The sequence below is a fragment of the Salvia splendens genome, chromosome 8 (genome assembly GCF_004379255.2).
Source record: "Salvia splendens isolate huo1 chromosome 8, SspV2, whole genome shotgun sequence".
Taxonomy (NCBI): domain Eukaryota; kingdom Viridiplantae; phylum Streptophyta; class Magnoliopsida; order Lamiales; family Lamiaceae; genus Salvia; species Salvia splendens.
In genome coordinates, this window is record NC_056039.1 from 31359722 (window position 1) to 31381983 (window position 22262).

A 22262-nucleotide genomic window follows, 5' to 3' on the forward strand; every position below is an offset into this window, starting at 1 on the left:
GTATGGAAGGGAGCAAGGATATAAGGGTTAGTATTTTGCAGAGAGAATTGGTAAGGATAATATTGCAAGTGATGTGTAGAGAATAGAATAGGCAAGGAAGGGAATATGGAGAGAATGGGTGACAATATTGTACTAGTTGAATGGATGTTGGTAGAGTATAAGTATAACTGGCCATGGCGGAAGTGAATTAATGGAGTAGCTATGAATAACATAACTCTATGATTTATAGATAATTAGATCATTGTAACTTTATTATTAGTTCAATAACGTAATCTGAATCTTAATATGACCTAGTTCATTTTTAGATTGATTAGTTCATTTTAATATTCGGATTTCCTATAATAAACTAAAAACGATTTTATAATACCCTTATATTCTTTTATAATGACCTATATTATTTAGTTCTGCGTTCTATTTCAAAAGTTGTTCCAAAAAGTTGCAAATGATCATGTGGGATAATTGAATGACTGAAAATGGTGATATCAATGGAGAGTAAATGCACAAAAATGTCCCATAAAAATTTTGGTGCATTTTGGACAGTAAATAGGTCCAAAAAGTGCAAAAGTACTAAAGTGTAGGGATAAAAAAATATTTTTAAAGTATAGGGATAGTAAATGTCCATCGCTGAAAATATATGGCCCTAAAATGTAGTAGTTCACTATTTTTTAAATGGATCAACTCAATAAAGTTAAATATTCAAAAAGTTTTGCTTGATTTGATGAATGTAATGAGATGAATCAGGGCATTACGGCAAATCGTGAGCTTCATCTGGTGTTAGTGCTTATAATTTATTTTGTTTGATGACATCTATTTTGTTGATATTGGCTAGGTATCGGTGTGTGGTTAGTAGACTGGGTTAATTTTGCTAGATGTGGATTTGACCAGGTCAATTGAATTGGATTAAAATGTCACAAATAAGGTGCCATAATATATTGTAAAATGTAAAACAAAAATTTAACTATTAAAAAGACAAACCCTATTGAACACACTATAACAAAATATCAACTCGTATTGTCAACCACAACGGAAGCAACTAATCTTAGATTTCAAACTTAATTGGCACAACTATTAAATCTAAGCAAAAGTATACTAAAAGTATACTAAAAGTGGTGATCAGTAATCCGACGACGAGGATGCAACACTGACGGGAATAACAAAAGATCAAACTGCAAAAGAAAACAGGTAAAGTAATGAGCTTTGACAAACCCAGTAGCATATTCTTCACTATAAAATCTATTTCTCCAATGAAGGTCATATGTTTTTATAGTAAAGTGTCTTAACATCTCATAACTAATTATTATTTGGATTTCTTTTATTCATTTTCATGTCAAACAATTTCATATTTATACCAACTTACGAATCATTATTATATATTCAAGATCACCCAATTGCATAGTATAACATTATGTTGAAATCAAATATAACATATAGTCATCCCATTGCATTATATAGCTCATAATAGGGCGAAAGCCAGATCATACTATATGGTCCTTATAGGACAAGCATCACATTTCTATTTAGGAAAAGAAATTCACTCTAATGAGGTGGGATCCCTTATCCATTAAAAATATTTCAATTACTTTTTTTTATCTAATTCATTTTTTTTATCAATTGGATATTAAAACTCGTGTCCCTTCAAAAGTTCATATTAATGTTCTAGAATTTATTTTCATTATCTATTTCTTAATTTTTTATTTGTGGCCAATTTTTATTATGAGTGTGTTTCTAGTATCTTAAAATATTTAATAAAATTTCTGGATTATACTATAAACAAGTGAACAAATTTAAAACGCAGATTTCATATTCTTTCTAGATTATTCTATATTTTAAAATTACGCGACACAGACATATGTATTAAATGTATGTTTGTTTCACCATTTAGTAATATTACAAAAATAATATCTAATTCGAAGATCTTTATTCATGTAGTAACAAACATAGAAAAAATTAACATTTTAGATGAAAATTGGCCATCTAGTAAATATTAAAGGACTAACGGGTGGAATAGTTAAAAAGTTATTTTTTTTATTCATTAATATTCATACACAAAACAAAAATGTATTTTATTTATAAATTTTTTCTGTAAGTACGTGTTCTTGATATAACTAGGAGCTATCTAAGCGGCTAAAATGTTAGGAGAGGTAAGAGGCCCGTTGTATTCAGGAGCTATGGTATAACAACATAAAATCCAATACACTGGTACCCTAGCACAAGCCAGTGGTGCGTCGGGCAAAGGCTGTAATGGCAAATATTAGGCTGCCGGTGGGAATACTTAATAAATATCATTTTCTCAATTATCATGTCCAAAAAAAACTCCGAGAGTATGAGGTTTATCATTGAAATTTTAATTAACCTACTGAATTGTGATATGAGGTGTTATTATTTTATTTTGAAAATTAATTTTTTTATTAAAATGATAGTCAAAATTAATCCTTCATCCTTTCACCAATAACTTTTTCATCTTGTCATTTTCGTCCGTTCACCAACAAATTTCTCATTTGCTTTTTCACTGTTTTTGGAAATGGACTCCACATTTCACTAACTTTAACTCACTCACATTTTATTATAAAACTAATACACCATCCGTCCGCTATTATAAGTTTCATTTGAGTTCGCCACGGGTATTAAGAAATATGAAGGAAAGTAGTGGAAAAAAGTAGTGGAATGTGTGACCTATTTTTATATATTAGTTTTTAATAAAATATAAATGAAATGAGTTAGTGGAATATGAGATCTGCCTATCATTAATAGTAAAAGTGAACTGAGATTTTTAATTTTTAATGGCAGACAAAGGTAATATATCAAAGTAGGATCCACCTTTCACTGACTTTTTCAACGCACTTTCTACCACTACATCCTTAAAACCCGTGTTCGGTCAAATATGTTTTTTTTTAGTGAACTACAAATTTGGCTCCTGAAAAATGAAGTTTGCACATTTTAGGTCCTTGAACTTGAAAAATTATCACCAAAGATTCCTGAAAAGTTATTAATCACATTGCATGTCCTTCTCTATTTATTATTTCTCATTTTGCCCCTGAACCTTTTGAGAGCTTACTTCATCCATCTAATTTTATTGATATTTTATAAATTCAAGTTTAACATGAAGTACCAGTTTTTTTAGTTTTAATTTATATAAAAATACAATGTACATATAAATTGATAATAAGTGAAATATATGATTACATTTTTTAAAATATTATACATATATATAAATATAAAAATAGACCCTAGATTATATTATATGATCGTTAATTTCTTTAAAGTTGCGGTAAAAATATTGCCAACCGACTAAAATTTTGAAAAATAATTTATAATAGTATTTTTTAAAATAGACTAAGAATTAATTTATTTATTGATTACTAACACTAAACTACATATAATGCTATTATTATAAATATTTATCTGAACAAATAATAATAACAAAAGTCAATAAACATAAACCCATATTAATTATGTATTTACAATAAAATTTAGGGAAAAAACTATTTATAATAATAATAATAATAATAATAATAATAATAATATCTAACATTGTGGTGTATACATCTAAAAATATACTCCATCCGTTCTATTACATATGATACATTTCTTTTGGGCACAAATTTTTAGCTAGTGGTTAAATGAAGAGAAAATAAAGTATGAGTGAAAAAAAAAGTAGAGAAAAAGTACGAGAGATGCTAAAGTAAGAGAGAGAGATAGAGTGTTGTTTTTCCGTTAAAATGAAATGTCTCACTTATAATGAGACGACCCAAGAAGAAATATGCCTCACTTCTTGTGGGACATGGAGAATATAAATACTTAGAGCATCCCCATCCGTGCTCTTGCCAAAGAGCACGGATGTGGACCCGGACCCACTTTTATTACTTTTTACTCCCTGCTCTTAGGCAATAGCACAACACCCACATTCATGCTCTTCTGCAATGACATGCTCAAGGGTCTCACCATTCTATTATTCAATTTAAATAAAAACATTTCCACATTATTAGAATGCATTAAAAATACCCGGAATACTATTGCAAATTACTAAAAAATTAAAAATTACATAATTCAAATCCTAAAAATTAAAATTTACATAATTAAAATCCTAAAAATTTAAAATTACATAATTAAATTCATAAAATTAAAAAAACCCACTACTCGTGACCGAATTTCGCCCAAATGTGTTTGATTAGGTCTTCTTGTAGCTCAGTGTGGGTTCGGGTATCGCGCATTGTGCGTCTTGTTTCGATCCTCTCGCCCACCGTCGTATGCACACCTCGGCGTGGGGGAGACCTCGCGGTTGAGCTTCCGGCTTCATCCTCGTCGTAAAAGTTAGCCGCCCTCGGTCCTTCGTCAGCTATAATCATGTTGTGCAAGATAATACATGTGTACATGATGTCGACGATATTGTTAACGTACCACAGCCGAGACTGGGCCTTCACAATGTTGAATCGGCCTTGAAGGACCCCAAAAAGAACCCGTCTCGGGTCTTGCGGGTTGCTGAATGTCTTCACGAAAGTTGACCACCTTGGGTAGATACCATCAGCGAGATAGTAACCCATGTGGTATGCATTTTCGTTGACGGTGAAGTCGATTGCCGGTGCTACACCATTCAAAACATCATTGAAGAGTGGTGAAGAATAGAACAAGTTCAAGTCGTTGTTGGATCCGACAACACCGAAATATGCATGCCAAATCCATAGGCGGTAGTCGGCGACCGCTTCAAGGATAAGCATTGAGCCGCCGCCTTTGTGGTCACTTAAGTATTGCCCCCTCCAAGCAGTCGGGCAATTCTTCCACTTCCAATGCATGCAGTCAATGCTGCCAAGCATATCGGGAAAACCGTGGACTGTTTCGTGAAGATTAAGCAACCGTTGACAATCATCGGTGGTGGGTGCCCGAAGGAATTCCTTACCGAAAGCAGAACGAACGTCGTCGCAAAAATTTTCAAGGCATAGGATTCCAGTTGACTCACCCACATGCAAATACTTGTCGAAGAGGTCAGCCGTTTGCCCATTAGCAAGTTGTCGGATGGCACAAGTACACTTCTGCAACGCCGAGAGACTTTGCCGACCGGTTGCGTCTCTAGTTGATTGAAAGTATTCAACACGGACGGACAATGTGTTGACAATACGCATGAACAACCATTTTGACATGCGAAAACGGCGCCGGAAGTAATCCTCCGGAAATCGCGGCTGGTCAGAAAAATAGTCGGCAACGAGCCTTTCGTTGGCTCCCTCCCGGTCACGAGGGATGTAGCGGCGAATTGATCTAGTTGGTCTAGGAGGAGGGGCGGGGGTAGTGGCAGCGACATAGGCTTCATACGGGGCACGATATTGTTCATAGTATTCTTGTTCATCGCGCTCCGCTTCAGCCATGATATCGGTGAAATTCATTTTAAGAGAGGGTTTGAGTGAGAGAGGAAGATGTAGATGAGTTGTATGAAAAAATATGAATGAAAGATGAATGGGCGATGATTTGATGTAAAAAATGGATGATGAATGTGTATATTTATAGATGATTTTGGGAATAAAAAAATTATAAAAAATTAAAAAAATTTCAAAAAAAAAACAGTAATAAAACGGCCATATATTTGGGAATCTGATTTTTTTTTTATTTTTGGTATTATTTTCGATTAAAAAAAAAATAAAATTGCCAACGGCAAATCAGGCGCCGCCACGTCAGCTGCTCAGCGGCACGGACGTGCTCGATGCATCGAGCAGCGCCGTGCCATCGGCGGGAGTACAGCAGCAGCGACAGCAGTGCTGCGCCAGCGGCACGGACGCCGTCCGTCGGCGCGAGCACCGCTACGGATGCTCTTATAGTAATCATTTTAAAAAAAACTAATGTGTGTTTTTTAAATTTTGGAGTATATATTTTATTTTTATATAAATTGAAAATTGAAAAAAATATGTAATGTTAGATTTAAATTTCTAAAATACTAATGAATTTAGATTAACGTTAAGGAGTTCAAAGGGCAAAATTGGAAAAAATAAATGGAGAAAAACCTTAAATGTGATTAATGATTTCCTGATTTTCGAGTTCTTTACATTGTTAAATTCTCTAAATTCTATCCTACATCGACGTGGTAAAGATCTCATCTAATTTATATAAGTATGGATAACCCTCCTCCTTATAAAACTTTTTAAGGGGCGAGTGACCCATTTCTAATATGGTATCAGAGCGGACCCAAGTCGTTGATGATTTTCTCTTTATCTCTTATCTACCTCACGAGTGGAAGACCGATGTCATTTCCGGCCCACATCGATGATGGTTCTCTTATCTCATGCATCACGAGTGGACCTAAGTCGATGATTACTTTCTATCTACCTCACGAGTGGAAGACCGATGTCATTTCCTGCCCACATCGATGATGGTTTCTCTTATCTCATGCATCACGAGTGGACCTAAGTCGATGATGATTTTCTCTTTATCTCTTATTGTTGGGATTTACGCACACAAGGCTTTCACACACTCAAGGAGATCACACACACACTCACTGTTGTATGAGATCACACAATGCAGAAACACACACACTGAACCTTTGAGTATTGAAGATGATAATCTTGGAGAGAAACTGGAAAACTCTTTATTGATAAAACTACTCTAAACTACATACACGGTTATGAGCTATTTAAAGCTCTACAAACAAGTAGCAACTGCTACTAACTAACTACAACAAGGATCAAGAAAACAAGAAGAATAACCGCTACACCTCGGCTAACTAACTGCTTCTTCCTTCTCGGCTCAGACCGAACTGGTTGCTTCTTCCTTCTCGGCTCAATACCGAACTCCCTTCTCGGCTCAAGACCGAACTCTCTTCTCGGCTCATTCCAGCTCAAAGCCGAGCTTCCTTACCGAGCTTCCTTACCGAGCTCCCTTCTAGCCGAGCTTACCGAACTCCTTTCTAGCCGAGCTTACCGAACTCCTTTCTAGCCGAGCTTACCGACTTCTGCCTTTTTCTTCCAACTGAAATGAGCACTCCATTATTACAATTCTCCACCTGAGGGCTCATCTCAGTTCTTGCACAAACATTGATCAACTTCTTGCAATGATCAAACTTGTCTCTATCCTTATCAGTGGTCTCAATCTTTCTTTTAAACAACCACTTACAGCTTACCAGCCTCCTTTCCTTACCATCTGTACTCAGCTTGGATTTGTCCACCAAAATCCATGTTTTGTTCTTGAGTAAAGACTCTATTTCCTCATTCATGGCTTCAATCCATCTTTCTCTATCTTTACTCTGCATAGCTTCTTTATATGTGAGTGGATCTGCGCCATCAATACTTTCAGCTGCACACAGAGCATAATACACAACATCAGAGAACTTTGTTGGTGGCCTTGTTTCTCTTCTAACTCTGTCCCTTGCAAGCTGATAGTCTCTGATAGAGTCTGATATAGACTCACCAGCCTGGTTGCCCTGAGTTGGAGCCTCTTCTTTATCTGAATCAGACTCACTCCCTGAGTCAATAACTCCACCTGCTCCTAGGCCAACCCCCACAGGCTCCACCTTGAAGAAATCACCCTCATCTTCACTGGAGTCCAGCTTATCTTTCAGGTATGGCATCTGATCCTCCAAGAACACCACATCCCTACTCACCAAGACCTTCTGCTTACCGGGCTCAATACACCAGAGCCTATACCCCTTAACACCCCTCTGATACCCCAACATAATACATTTCAGAGCCCTAGCTTCAAGCTTGCTTTGCCTAGCATGAGCATAGGCCACACACCCAAACACCTTGTACTTTGAGTAGTCACTATGAGCTCCATACCACATGTAATCAGGAGTTTCAGATTTCAGGGCAGTAGATGGGCATTTATTGATGAGATAGGCTGCTGTATACACAGCCTCACCCCAGAACCTGCTGCTCAAACCAGAACCAAGAAGTAGGCACCTCACCCTCTCTAGGATTGTCCTATTCATCCTCTCCACAACACCATTTTGCTGAGGATTACCAGGAACAGTCCGGTGCCTCTTCATACCCTTCTCTTTACAAAACAGATCAAACTCAGCAGACAAGAACTCTAGGCCATTGTCTGTCCTTAAGCATTTAACACTTCTACCCTTCTCTAGCTCAACCTCCTTACACCATATCTTGAACTTTGTGAGTGTTTCAGATTTTTCTTTAAGAATATATACCCACAACTTCCTTGTATAGTCATCAATGATAGCTAGATAATACTTTCCTCCACCAATTGAACACACCGGTGAAGGCCCCCAAAGATCACTATGTATGTAGTCTAAAGGGGCTGTAGAAGAGTGAATACCTGTAGGATAGGGTGCCTTCTTTGCTTTTCCAAGTATACACTGCTCACAGGGGTTCATCTTGTTGAAATCTCCAGAGATCAGACCCTTCTTGATGAGTTCTTTCAAGCTTCCTTCAGCTGGGTGGCCCAATCTCTTGTGCCATAGCATTATGGAATCATCTGACACTGCATTGCTTTCTCCATCAACAGCCTTAGCCTTCAGGTAATAGAGAATATGCTCTCTGTCAGCCTCCATCATCACTGCATCTCCAGATTTAACAAACAATTTTCCTTGACTCATCAATATGGTGAACCCCCTCTGCTCCAGCATTCCCAATGAGATGAGGTTCCTCTTCACTTCTGGAATATACCTCACCCCAGTTAGGATCTTTATAGAGCCATCTTGTAGGCTTAGCTTTACCTTCCCTATTCCTCTGATCTGACAAATGTGATTATTACCAAGAACAACCGTACCCGATGCTTCTTGAAGATCATGAAACCAACTTCTATTGGGGCACATATGGAAGCTGCACCCCGAGTCCATTATCCACCTGTGACTGACCCCACTGTCACTAATATTCATAAGTTGAGCCGGGGGATCAGCACTCTCCACACAATCAGATTGGTTGTGTCCCTCAGAGGCCATCTTTCTCTTCCATGCATGACAATCTTTCTTCAAATGTCCAGGTTTCTTGCACCAATAGCAAGCTCTGGTTTCCTTCTGAGCATCAGAACTTGAGGGTTTAGGGCCCTCAAACTTCTTCTTGAAGTTCTGCTTCTTGAACTTCTTCACATTCAAGGCCTCTGCAGCTTGAACATTGGAGCTTGCAGAGCCTCTGTTGGCTGTCTTCTGGAGTTCTTTGGCCATCAAGGCTGAATAGACTTCTGCATAGGTGATAGGTTTATCTCTTCCATAGATAATTGCATCACTTAGCTGGTCATACGAGCTAGGCAAGGCATTCAATGTGAGAATGGCCTTATCCTCATCTGAAATCTTGACATCAACAGATCCCAGGTCATCAATGATCTTGTTGAACTCCTCTAGCTGCTCAATGATGGACCTATCTCCAGAAAAACTATAGGCATACAGCCTCTTCTTGAGATACAGCCGGTTAGCCAAGGATTTGGCCAAGTAAACTTCATCTAACTTGTCCAAGATCTCCACCGCAGTCTTGGCTTCTTGAACTTCCCTCAAGACCTTATCTCCAAGGCACAGAATCACTGCAGAATGTGCCTTGAGCTGCATCTCCTCCATCTTTGCCTGAGCTTTATCATCAAGCACTGGAGCCTTTCCTTTCTCCTCTGGTTTTGCAAGAACTGCGGCCAAGCCTTGTTGAATCAAAACCGCCTTCATCTTCATCTTCCACAGGCTATAATCATTCTTGCCTGTGAACTTTTCTGCATCAAGCCTTGCTGCCATCTCTGAAACCGTTTGATCCTCTGCAAATCAGCTTCAATATCCCTTCCCACAGACGGCGCCACTTGTTGGGATTTACGCACACAAGGCTTTCACACACTCAAGGAGATCACACACACACTCACTGTTGTATGAGATCACACAATGCAGAAACACACACACTCAACCTTTGAGTATTGAAGATGATAATCTTGGAGAGAAACTGGAAAACTCTTTATTGATAAAACTACTCTAAACTACATACACGGTTATGAGCTATTTAAAGCTCTACAAACAAGTAGCAACTGCTACTAACTAACTACAACAAGGATCAAGAAAACAAGAAGAATAACCGCTACACCTCGGCTAACTAACTGCTTCTTCCTTCTCGGCTCAGACCGAACTGGTTGCTTCTTCCTTCTCGGCTCAATACCGAACTCCCTTCTCGGCTCAAGACCGAACTCTCTTCTCGGCTCATTCCAGCTCAAAGCCGAGCTTCCTTACCGAGCTCCCTTCTAGCCGAGCTTACCGAACTCCTTTCTAGCCGAGCTTACCGACTTCTGCCTTCTTCTTCCAACTGAAATGAGCACTCCATTATTACACTTATCTACCTCACGAGTGGAAGACCGATGTCCTTTCCGGCCCACATCGATGACGATTCTCTTATCTTATGCATCACGAGTGGAAGACCGATGTCCTTTTCGGCCCACATCGATGATGGTTCTCTTATCTCATGCATTGCCTACCCACGTGATGGTCTATATAAGTGTTTCTCTGAGTTCTTTAAATTTAAATTTTCTGAAGGGCAGGATTCGAACCTGAGACGTTTGATCTCAGAAATTAACGTGTCTTGGTTTAGCCTACTCACACACACTCTTGTATTGGTGAACGGAGTGAGTAATTAAAAACTAAATATTTAAATATAAAGAATCTCAGATAGAGATTTCGCGCGGTCTCTGAATTATCGGAAATCCACTTTGCAGCTTTACTATATAAAAGTTGTAATCAAAGATGTCGAAATGGCTACCGCATTCAATGAAAGATGTACATGCATTGTGACAATACCAAGTTTCGCCGGCGATCGCTAACGATATTCACGGTTCGTGCTGTTTCCTTCCAGATCTCCCGACGGTTTCTTTTGTTAAAGATTTCATTTTTATTTTTAAATTTTGCATGTCGTCGTTCTACCAGTGTTTGTCGGAATCGAGAAATTTGTTGATTTTCACTTGTGGGCCGAAATGAAGACGCGTAAATTGAACTTGAGCTCAGTTATTTCTCTGTTGTTGTTTATGGACAAATAATGGTGTGAAATTTTTTATCCGGAGTTGTAATCGTAATGGGTTTAAGGGGTTTCTGATTGTTAATGCGTATTTGTTTCTTTATGTCGACTTCCTGTTTGTTAATGATAGTTATATCGAAATCAGTGCTCAATGAGTTGGTTTTCAAAGGAGAATTGCCTTGAGGCCTTCGAGGTCCAAAATGGATCATCTGCTTTAGTTCAAATAGGAGCCCTTTTTTGTAGCCTTCTTATGATAATTGTTGTGCTATATTTCTTTTAACTTGCCACTATTGACTTAAAACTCCCCATAAATATTTCGTGCTCAATGAGTTGGTTTTCAAAGGAGAATTGCCTTGTGGCCTTCGAGGTCCAAAATGGATCATCTGCTTTAGTTCAAATAGGAGCCCTTTTTTGTAGCCTTCTTATGATAATTGTTGTGCTATATTTCTTTTAACTTGCCACTATTGACTTAAAACTCCCCATAAATAGGTATGTTTGTTGGGGTACAAACCCATCCCGCACGGATTTGTTTTTGGGTCACTCCCAAAAGGCCTCAAACTAATTGGGGTTGGACAGGAATTATATACACCTTCCAACTTCCCATACTCATCCGATGTGGGATGGGTTTGTACCCCAACAATGTTTCCTTCATGTCACTCTTGCTCTTGGTGCCACGAAGGGTCTTCCAAAGGACAAGGCCATGAGAGAAAACTTGCTTTCACTCGACTCTCAAGAATCTGGAAAATTGGAAGCTTGCGGAAGATTTGGCTTAGACGTGCTATGGGATGTATTCATGTAATTTCCACTGGTCTTGCCCCAGAAATAGCATACTCAGTATGTTTTTGCTCTCCTCTGTTTGTTTGCACTTTAATCATCTAAATTGTACAGTCTTAAAGTGATCATTCTGAGACTTACTGGCAATTGCCATCCCATTTCATGTCAAGCATGGTCATAAGAAAGCTTTTTCTGGTAGAAGACATAGTTACAAAATATGCTGACCATCACCATCTCTTGCACCCCGAAACGGTTGAATCACTTGTTTTCTTATTGCACATCACAAAAGATCCCAAGCATGTGTTTGTTATTTATTGGCTAGGCTTTCTGTCTAAGAATTACTAAAGAATAGATTCCATTTTTGTTATTAATTGCTTTTTGATGGAGTACGGACTAAACAAGCCCAACAGCAGTGACGGCCCATCAGCCCAAGGCCCAAGGAAGAGTATCAGATCAGCATTACCAAAGAGTTCGGCCCCAGCCTACAGCTCGGTAAAAGCCAACCAATCAGTTCGGCATTACCAAAGAGTTCGGCCCCAGCCTACAGCTCGGTAAAAGCCGACCAATCAAGCTCTACTCTCAGACCGGCAAAAGCTGCTCGGCAATAGTTCAGCAGTTCGGTCTCAGTATTTGACCGAACTGGGAGATAGTCAACTCATGTCAGAACCTCCACGATCTCCACTACACCCACGATCTATTTAGTGGTGTCAAGCAGTCATTAACTCATGCAGGATAGTGGGCCCATGCAGGATCGCCATGACCTCCACGACATCCACAACCATCATTAGTGGTGATGCAAGCCACGATCTTAGTTCAATGTATAAATAGAACTTAGATCAGATAGATTAGGGGGGACTCTCTCTCTCTCGCTCTCTAGAGATAAAATATCAAATAGCAAGTTTGTATTTGTAAGCTGTAGAAAACAGATCAAGCAATACAACTCTGCCCTCTTTTCTTCCCGTGGACGTAGATTTACTTCAGTAAATCGAACCACGTAAATCTCTGTGTCGTGATCTGTATTCTCTACCAGCATTTACTAACATCAGAAATTCGCGGATCCATCACTGGCGCCGTCTGTGGGAAACAGAGAACCAAATTTGTGATAAAGCGAGTTTTTGATCCTCTTCTACCAAAAAAATGCATACCAGATCACATAACACCCGTGCCTCCGTCCGTGATAACCATGAGGAAGCTAATCCAGCAGCCCATAGGCCTGGAAAGCAGCCTCGTGAAAAATCTACTTCCAGTTTTCACGGAGAAGGAACAAGCCGCTCAAAAGGTCCACACACCGAGTCTTCCCAGCAGCCTGATTTGAATGAGGCTGTCAAGCTGTTCTTGGCTGAGAAGCAGGATGAGTTCTTAGCTTTCCTGCAAAAGAGCCAAGAGCCGAAGACGAAAAGGGTGGATTCTCCTTCCTCCTCCAGACATGAAAGTCACTACCGCAGTAGTGCCGTGTCTTCCGGAAAGAAGAATCCTCAACCCCGACATGTTCCTGTTCCTCCTCGGTACCGGAACCACAGGAGAACTCCATCTCCTCCGTACCGAAGAGATGTCAGTTCGTCTGAAACGAACTGCAATAAGCCAACGATTGTGAGTCAAAGCTTCTAAAGAGGATACAAGACCACAATTCAGCTTAAACAAGCAGTTCGTCTAAAACGAACTGCAATAAGCCAACGATTGTGAAGTCCAAGCTTCTAAAGAGGATACAAGACCGCAATTCAGCTTAAGAATCAAGCACTTCGTCTGAAACGAACTGCAACGAAAGTCCGATTCTCGCGATAAAACTTGCCTGAATTAGGACAAGGGAAAGTCCGATCCACGCGATAAAACTCGCCGAATTAGGACAAGGGAAAGTCCGATCCCCAAATTAGGACAACGGAAAGTCCGATCCGAGCGATAAAACTCGCCAAATTAGGACACAAGACGAGTCCGGTCAAAGATGTTTATTTCATCAGACCAAAGACGAGTCCGGTCAAAGATGTTTATTTCATCAGACCAAAGACGAGTCCGGTCAAAGATGTTTATTTCATCAGACCAAAGACGAGTCCGGTCAAAGATGTTTATTTCATCAGACCAAAGACGAGTCCGGTCAAAGATGTTTATTTCATCCGACCAAAGACGAGTCCGGTCAAAGATGTTTATTTCATCCGACCAAAGACGAGTCCGGTCAAAGATGTTTATTTCATCAGACCAAAGACGAGTCCGGTCAAAGATGTTTATTTCATCAGACCAAAGACGAGTCCGGTCAAAGATGTTTATTTCATCAGACCAAAGACGAGTCCGGTCAAAGATGTTTATTTCATCAGACCAAAGACGAGTCCGGTCAAAGATGTTTATTTCATCCGACCAAAGACGAGTCCGGTCAAAGATGTTTATTTCATCCGACCAAAGACGAGTCCGGTCAAAGATGTTTATTTCATCAGACCAAAGACGAGTCCGGTCAAAGATGTTTATTTCATCAGACCAAAGACGAGTCCGGTCAAAGATGTTTATTTCATCAGACCAAAGACGAGTCCGGTCAAAGATGTTTATTTCATCAGACCAAAGACGAGTCCGGTCAAAGATGTTTATTTCATCCGACCAAAGACGAGTCCGGTCAAAGATGTTTATTTCATCCGACCAAGGACGAGTCCGGTCAAAGATGTTTATTTCATCAGACCAAAGACGAGTCCGGTCAAAGATGTTTATTTCATCAGACCAAAGACGAGTCCGGTCAAAGATGTTTATTTCATCAGACCAAAGACGAGTCCGGTCAAAGATGTTTATTTCATCAGACCAAAGACGAGTCCGGTCAAAGATGTTTATTTCATCAGACCAAAGACAAACATCAACTTACCCCGTACCTTTATCCAGAATGCCGAAGTGACTCGCTTCGCCGAAGTAATTCACTTCGCTTTTCGGGGGGGGGTAGTGATGGAGTACGGACTAAACAAGCCCAACAGCAGTGACGGCCCATCAGCCCAAGGCCCAAGGAAGAGTATCAGATCGGCATTACCAAAGAGTTCGGCCCCAGCCTACAGCTCGGTAAAAGCCAACCAATCAGTTCGGCATTACCAAAGAGTTCGGCCCCAGCCTACAGCTCGGTAAAAGCCGACCAATCAAGCTCTACTCTCAGACCGGCAAAAGCTGCTCGGCAATAGTTCAGCAGTTCGGTCTCAGTATTTGACCGAACTGGGAGATAGTCAACTCATGTCAGAACCTCCACGATCTCCACTACACCCACGATCTATTTAGTGGTGTCAAGCAGTCATTAACTCATGCAGGATAGTGGGCCCATGCAGGATCGCATGACCTCCACGACATCCACAACCATCATTAGTGGTGATGCAAGCCACGATCTTAGTTCAATGTATAAATAGAACTTAGATCAGATAGATTATGGGGGACTCTCTCTCTCTCGCTCTCTAGAGATAAAATATCAAATAGCAAGTTTGTATTTGTAAGCTGTAGAAAACAGATCAAGCAATACAACTCTGCCCTCTTTTCTTCCCGTGGACGTAGATTTACTTCAGTAAATCGAACCACGTAAATCTCTGTGTCGTGATCTGTATTCTCTACCAGCATTTACTAACATCAGAAATTCGCGGATCCATCACTTTTCTTTTCCCTATATGTTACTTCGTTATCTCTATGATTGCAGATATCGTGAGTTTGGGACATCATTGAGGCATTTGGGAAGTATACAAAGGTTGATTTAGGAGGTTTAATCTCTCTGGATGATGTTACCGTGCTTCCTCCTCGCAGAAGAGACAAGATGGACACCTTTTTATAGGCGAAACACTGAAATATCTATATGTACTTAAATGTTGAGTATTCCATTGGATGAATATGTGTTTAACACAGATCCCATCTGTTACCTATTCAAGGCCATGTTAAAAGAAAATGAAGCTTCTGCTCTGATAAAGAAGGCAGAATTTGAAATTCAGTTTTAACCCTGCCTTGACAGTAGTTGGGATAATTCATCCCGACAGCCAGTTATCCCTCAAATCAAGTTCATGAGTTCGAAGATTGTTGAATTTCTGCTTGCATCAGCTACTTTCGGTCGATTTTGTATGTGAACTGATGATGTACGATATGAAATATTTTATGGAAGGAACTTTATATACTGAGACTCACATCCTATGGATAGGTAAAAGTCCCGCCGGAAGTTTCACTAGTTGATGTTGAGTTATACACACAGTCAGAATTTACATATGCAGTGAGGTTATAAGTCAACCATGTAATGATCATACAGTTACTTCTACCATTGTTTTTAGCATCAAGAACTCATGAATCGATCGGTCAGTGTTAAAATGTCTGTATACTATTATTTCTTTGAATTGGCTTTGCCCTACACATGTGGTTATAGTCATTGTGGTTGTTAGCTCACATTATGCTTGATCTTTGCTCTGGCTTGATACGAAAAACAAATGGTCACCATCTCGCACGACATTTATGTCGTCTATCTCTGCATTTTCTGCATTTACTATGCTTGTGAGGCTGTCATCTCCGAATTTTTTACCTGCATTCACAAGGAGTCCATTGTCATATATACAAAGAGGCAAGTGTTTTTTCTATTGTCTGAGTTTCTCCTCGATTTTAAGCTAGTTATGCATACCTGCTATTTTGAGTAGATCTTCTATTGAATCAGGTAGGACTATTAGCTTTGGGAGCTTCTTTTCCAAATGTTTACTATTTTCAGACTTCATGTGAATGGTGACTCTCTTCTTCTCCTGGCTTACTGCTTCTGCACGAGTTGGATTCGTGGAAATGCTCGAGTTGACACGTGCATGATTGGCAGCGTCATTGATGCTCCCATCAGGTTTCTTTTTATTTTCATAATTCAGTATAAGGTTGTATATGCCTCTATCTGCTTGCATTTCTGCTAATGCCTTTGGTGTCCAACCTCTCGCATCCGGTATGTTCACATTTGCACCTCTTTCCAGCAGAAAATGGACCATCTCTATATGACCCTGTCGAATAGCAACGTTGAGAGATGTTTGGCCGTCCTCTGTAGAAGAACCCACTTCAGCTTTGCTTCCTTTGGTATCGTTACTCTCTTTTTGATGTGCTGTCGTACAACTTGAATTCTGGATATCTACTGTATGCTGGCCCTCTACGTTGAAGCTTCCGCATGCTTTCATTTTCTTGATACAGAATGTAAAAATCAGCAAGTAAGAACAATTGAATCTGCAAAAAAGAGGGAAAATTATTGCTGCTTGCTGAAATTTACCATGAAAAGATTGTTCATAACAACGCGTTCGTCTTCTGAATAAGCATGAAGAATGTTGAGAAACGTGCTTCTGTTCAGCCGTAGTATCTGAGAGACTTCTGTCGTTCGAACACCAAACGGCTGTGGCTTTCCACATAAGACCCCTACCTCCCCGAAAATATCCCCTGCAGAAGCCTTTCCGACTACCTGTATCCACGAATGAAAGACAGTGTAAGTCAAACAGCCGATCTTTCTTTATATATTGTGAACTGTGTTACGGTTTACTGATTCGTAAAACTTACATGATCCTGTCCGTTGATTTTGACAGCCAATTTCTGCCAGCAAAAAAAAAACAGTTAGAATGTGAAGGTTGGGAAGCAGAGTCTTTTCAGTTATTTTATAAAACAATCTATGAAAATCGAGCAACGACTTACCACTGATCCGGTGACCAGTATATATACATCTGTTGGAGCCTCGTTTTGCAGAATAACGTCTTCCCTTGGAGGGTAGTACTCGGCCTCCATCTCCGGTACCTATTCAGTCGAGCACAGAGACTCTCAGAAAACGAAACGAAGAAGGAAAGATGAAGAAACTGATCAAGAGAGGGGTAAGACGAGTTACCAGTTGGAGAAGAAACTCCTGTGAAACCCCATGGAATAGACGGACATTTTGAACAACAGGGTAAAACAGATAATGCGCAATGCTGGAACGAATGGCCTTAGGCAGGCCATTCATCGTCTCCTGCTGTTTCAACCCTTCCGTCTTGAACTTGAGACATATATGTGACAGGAGCTGGTCTTCAATCTGCGGGGGCAGCTGATTCCTCTTTGCAAACTCCGAAGCAGCACGGATAGAGTCTCTCTGCAAGCAAATGAGGTCTAAATTTAGCAAGTCTTTTTGAGTGAGCACGAGGTTCCAAGAAGCCTAAGATGAAAAACTTACAAAGGTTCTCGTGCGGCTGGTCCAGTGCACGACGAGGTTTGTCATGTTTCCTATGATGTATGCTGTCAGTCCGAGGTTGAACAGCATGTAGCAGACTCCAAACAGCATCTCTCTCGGGTTCTCCGCGTGTAAGTCCCCGTAACCTGTCGTAGTTAGAGTCACGATAGACCAATACATTGCGGTTATGTATCTGTCCCAGAGGCTTAACCGTTTGAAATCTGGATAGACCGCGCCGATCCACGTCTTCTGCGGGTCGGGATACCTGTCAGCAATCATGTAGTTGAAGCAGCCGGCAGTGTGCACCGCGAACAGAGTAACCTGAAGCCGGCCCGGGAAAAAACAGCAATATTCAACGTTTTATCACCACACGCAAACACACGGCAGTGTGAAAACAGAGAGTCGCGTAGGCTTACCGACACGAGCTTGGTACAGCGAGTCCAGAAATAGTTGAACCGGGTGTCCTTCTCGAGCCTGAAGGAAGGAAAGAAGCAAGAGTTGGCTGTCATCCAGGACGAAGCATTCTAAGCAAAAGGTAACGTTAACTCGGAGAGACAACGGACCTTGCAAAGAGGGAGCTGACCCGTCTGAGACGCCACAACCGGAGCATGCTGAGCAATTTGAAGCCTAATCCGCCGCTATGATCTGTGAAGAGTATGCTGAGAGCTTGAAACGGCACTGTCGAGCAGAGATCAAAACCGAACCAGGTCGATACATACCTGCTCGTCACAAACAGGTCAACAACTTTACTTACCGTCTTACTTACACATCTCATCCCCCAAATCTGAATATATACGACAAACTGCATTACCTCAACGCTATCTTCTTGTGATCGTCGACCAGAAGATACGACTGGCTATCCATGTAGGCCACGAAGAAGGTGAGGACGATGTCGACAGCAAAGAAGGCATTGACAATGTTGTCCACAACGAACATGGCATCTTGCTTGTAGGGCAGGAATGCAAACTCGAACGGGGAGATCCACGCGGAGTAGACGACCAGGAGAATCAGAAACATCTCCCATGCCCTGAAACAAGAAATCAAGAATCATGAAAACAAAAATTGAAGAATGGTATATGAGGTGAGGGATGTGTTCTGATCACGTACCTATACCGGGGACTGAAAGGGGAGATGATGTGCTTCCTAAGCCTCGTCGTTTGATTGATCCTCGCCCCGAGGGAGGGAATGAGATGGCTGGAGAAGAAGCTACTGCTGGTTCCTTCGGCCCCGGTCTGGAAATCCTCGACACAGAAGCGCCGCAGGAAGTTCTTGGAGTAGGCGAACGACATCGCGGGAGGGGAGCGTTGTTGCCTCAGCTACTGCTAGAGATTGGAGTATGTTAAAGCATTGTTGTTGTGTGGTAAGCGTAGCTTATATAGTCGTGAAGAGATACACGGGAAAGCTCCTCCTTTTCCATTAAAGGAAGGTGCCTTTTCCCAATATACCGTGAACATCATGTTAAAGATCATGCAGTCATTATTTTATGATACTTTATTAGTTCTTTTTTGACTGATTATAATTTGTAACAGTCAATAAAATGGCTGTTAAAAAGAAAAAAAAACTGATGATTTCTCGTCAATGGAGGACGGTCCCTTCTTGGGGATGCCACGTGGACCAATCAGATGCCGTGTCGGATTTCTGTTTGCTGCTGCAACTGACATGGTCCAAGCCAATGCATCTGTTTTCAATTAATGATGTTACCATTTTAATTAGTATTAAGTGATGGCTTCTTCTTTTTTTTCCGTGTGACATAGTAACCTGAACTTACCAGAAAATATACAAAATAATAATATTGTTTTCCTCTTCTTCACCATAAATAGGATTTCTTGATTTTTCGGGAGATAATCAGTTATTTGCTGGTGGGATAGAAGAAAAATCTGGTGGTTACAAAGTATCATATATTAATCAAATAATTTCAATGATGAAAAGTGGTAGTTAACGAGTGAGGTCCGCGGAGGACACGTAAAAATGCAACAGTAGTTTGAAAAATAAAATACTAATAAAGTTTATCCAAAACAAATTATTCGTGATTTGAGGAAAATCTTTTGCCGACCCAAAGAAGAATCTTGTGGAGCCTTCATTAGTACACACGGTTTATAATCGGGCTAGCCACCTTAATTTGACCTTATCTCTCGATTTTTTAGATTTATTTTATGTTAATTATGAATAATAGAGCAAATGATTGCTTTAGTTACCTAAGTCATTTATGATACGATTTTAGGTTTATTGTACAAATTTGATTCCAAAGAAGTAGAAATTAGGTTTGTCGGACCAAATATATGTGTATTCATCAGCTTCAAGAAGCAACACCTAATTAATTCAAATGACATTAATCCTAATTACTTTATTAATTGAGTTACAAATTAATTACAAACTTGACAAGTTTCCACGGGCAATTAATTTTGTCCATACACATATATGAGTCCAACTATATTGATATGAAGTACGTAATACTTTTTGGGGTTTAATCAAAGTTAGACATATAGGCTGCATATTTTATAGACTAATTAAATCACTAGGTGAATGTAGCATGTCACACTCGTGAACCCCACGATGCATCCTATATCTTGGGAAAAATATGAGGTCAAATTGACGTGGACAATTTGAGATAATAAAATTGTATCCATGTATGTATGTCTGCAGTGATGTATTTGTATAGCGACAGCTAGCCCTAATCAATCCCAACAATATGTGTGCCTATGTTACTTCAATCATATTGAAAAAGTTCCACATATACACAAAAAATTGTTTTCATACAGGTCATGTATATAAAATTGAGTTTTATAATTTGAGACATTTCTTTTACTGGTATTATAAAAAGCTCGACTTAAAAAGGGCAACTAAGAATTCTCCATGAACACAAAACCATACAGCAAAAATAAGACAAGAACTAAACAGAAAGAACAAGTCAACCAAGCAATGAAACAAAACAACAAGTCTAAGCCTAAGAAGAGCATAAGCTCCATTACATCAGGCGCACAGACTCAATCCAAACAATTAGATCAGAAACAAGAGAGAAGCAATGAATGTGATCTTCCAAGGAGTGTGAGATCAATGACCTATGCTTGCCTGTCATTTCGCACCCTAATCCATTCTCTAACATTCCTCAATGCATCATTTGTCTGCTCTGATGAGACAATATAAGATTTTCACATATTTCATTATGATAATAGAAGCTTTTTCACAACAATATATATAAAATACAAAAAAATTGACATTAGTATACGTATAAAAAGTAAATAAATTACCTTCTTAGTTATATGTAGGCCGGCCATTGTTTGTATAAGTAATTAGTACTGAATCAGATTAAAACCCTAATTTACATGATTGTATTATTGATTCTGAGGGTTTATTTTGAAATAGTTTGGGAAATGCAATGTGGAATATTCGGATGTGGGTGATAATTAAGATATAGACTTTAGTTAGATAGTTGGATTATGAAGTCCATATAACACAAAAGACCCACGCACCAACAATAGAAACGTGGAGTGTTTGGATGATGAGGCAAAAAAAACAGTGAGTTGACCTTGCATGGAGAAGGAGGTCATCATGTGTGTGAACTTAAATACAAAAAGAAGGCTTCTCTCTCTATCTACACTCACAAACTATGCATGAGCATCAACCTTTTTTCTTTCTTTTGTGCTCTTCTACACACCACACAACCAATCATGCCCCTTCTTCTAACTCTACTATGCTCTAGAAGGGAGGGGGTGAATAAGATGGTAAAGCCTAAAACATTGACTAAAAGTCCACCAGTCCACCTACTTTTAGGAGGTCCGGTTTAGAAACGTGGGTTGAAAAAATTAATGCAATATGTGACCTCACCGGATTTTAAAATAAAGTGTGAATGAAATGAATAAACAGAACTTATTCAATCATCAATTATCGTAGTAGGTAATAAAAATGAAATGAAGCAATTAATAACAAAATGAAAAAATGAGACGTATAATCATGAATTGATGGAGCATTACTCTTGGAGTTCTTTGTTTTACCTTTTACCTTTTCATTTTACCTTTTACTCTTGGAGTTCTTTGTTTTCTGGAATGATAATTTATTTGATTTTTTTTAATTTTAAAAATGTATATTTATCTTTTTTCTCAAAAGATAAATAAGGAATATACCTTCCTTCTAGCTTTGGAATTTGCTCTAAAAGGTGGATTTTGTTTCATTTTTCTTTTTTCTAAATAACTTGTCATTTAGGATTCAGTTTTTTATATTAATAATTTTAAATTTTGTTCTTTTTATTCCTCATAATTTCATTGTGAATTATTTGGGTTGGACATAAAAGGTGAATTTTGTTTCATTGTTCCTTTTCTTACCGTTTTTGGTTTAGGACTCAGTTTTTTATATTAATATTATAAATTTTGTTATGTTTTCTTCCTATTAATTTTATTGTAAATTATTTGGGTTGGGCCACAGCCACATGTCGTGAATACAATGAAGACAGGCGCAAA

At 39.3% G+C, this 22262-nt stretch overlaps 1 protein-coding gene across 1 annotated transcript; it reads right to left on the minus strand.

Annotated features, from left to right (window-relative positions):
* Positions 1-15760: 15760 nt before the first annotated feature.
* On the minus strand, positions 15761-19137 carry LOC121743895 (potassium channel KAT3-like). The gene is made up of 11 exons (XM_042137281.1): positions 18916-19137; positions 18620-18835; positions 18372-18527; positions 18225-18282; positions 17812-18129; positions 17491-17730; positions 17304-17402; positions 17172-17204; positions 16891-17076; positions 16276-16804; positions 15761-16179 (listed from the first exon to the last, which is right to left on the minus strand). Exons 1-11 carry the CDS (start codon positions 19095-19097, stop codon positions 16049-16051), a joined length of 2148 nt encoding a protein of 715 aa, XP_041993215.1. The 5' UTR covers positions 19098-19137; the 3' UTR covers positions 15761-16048.
* Positions 19138-22262: the final 3125 nt, after the last annotated feature.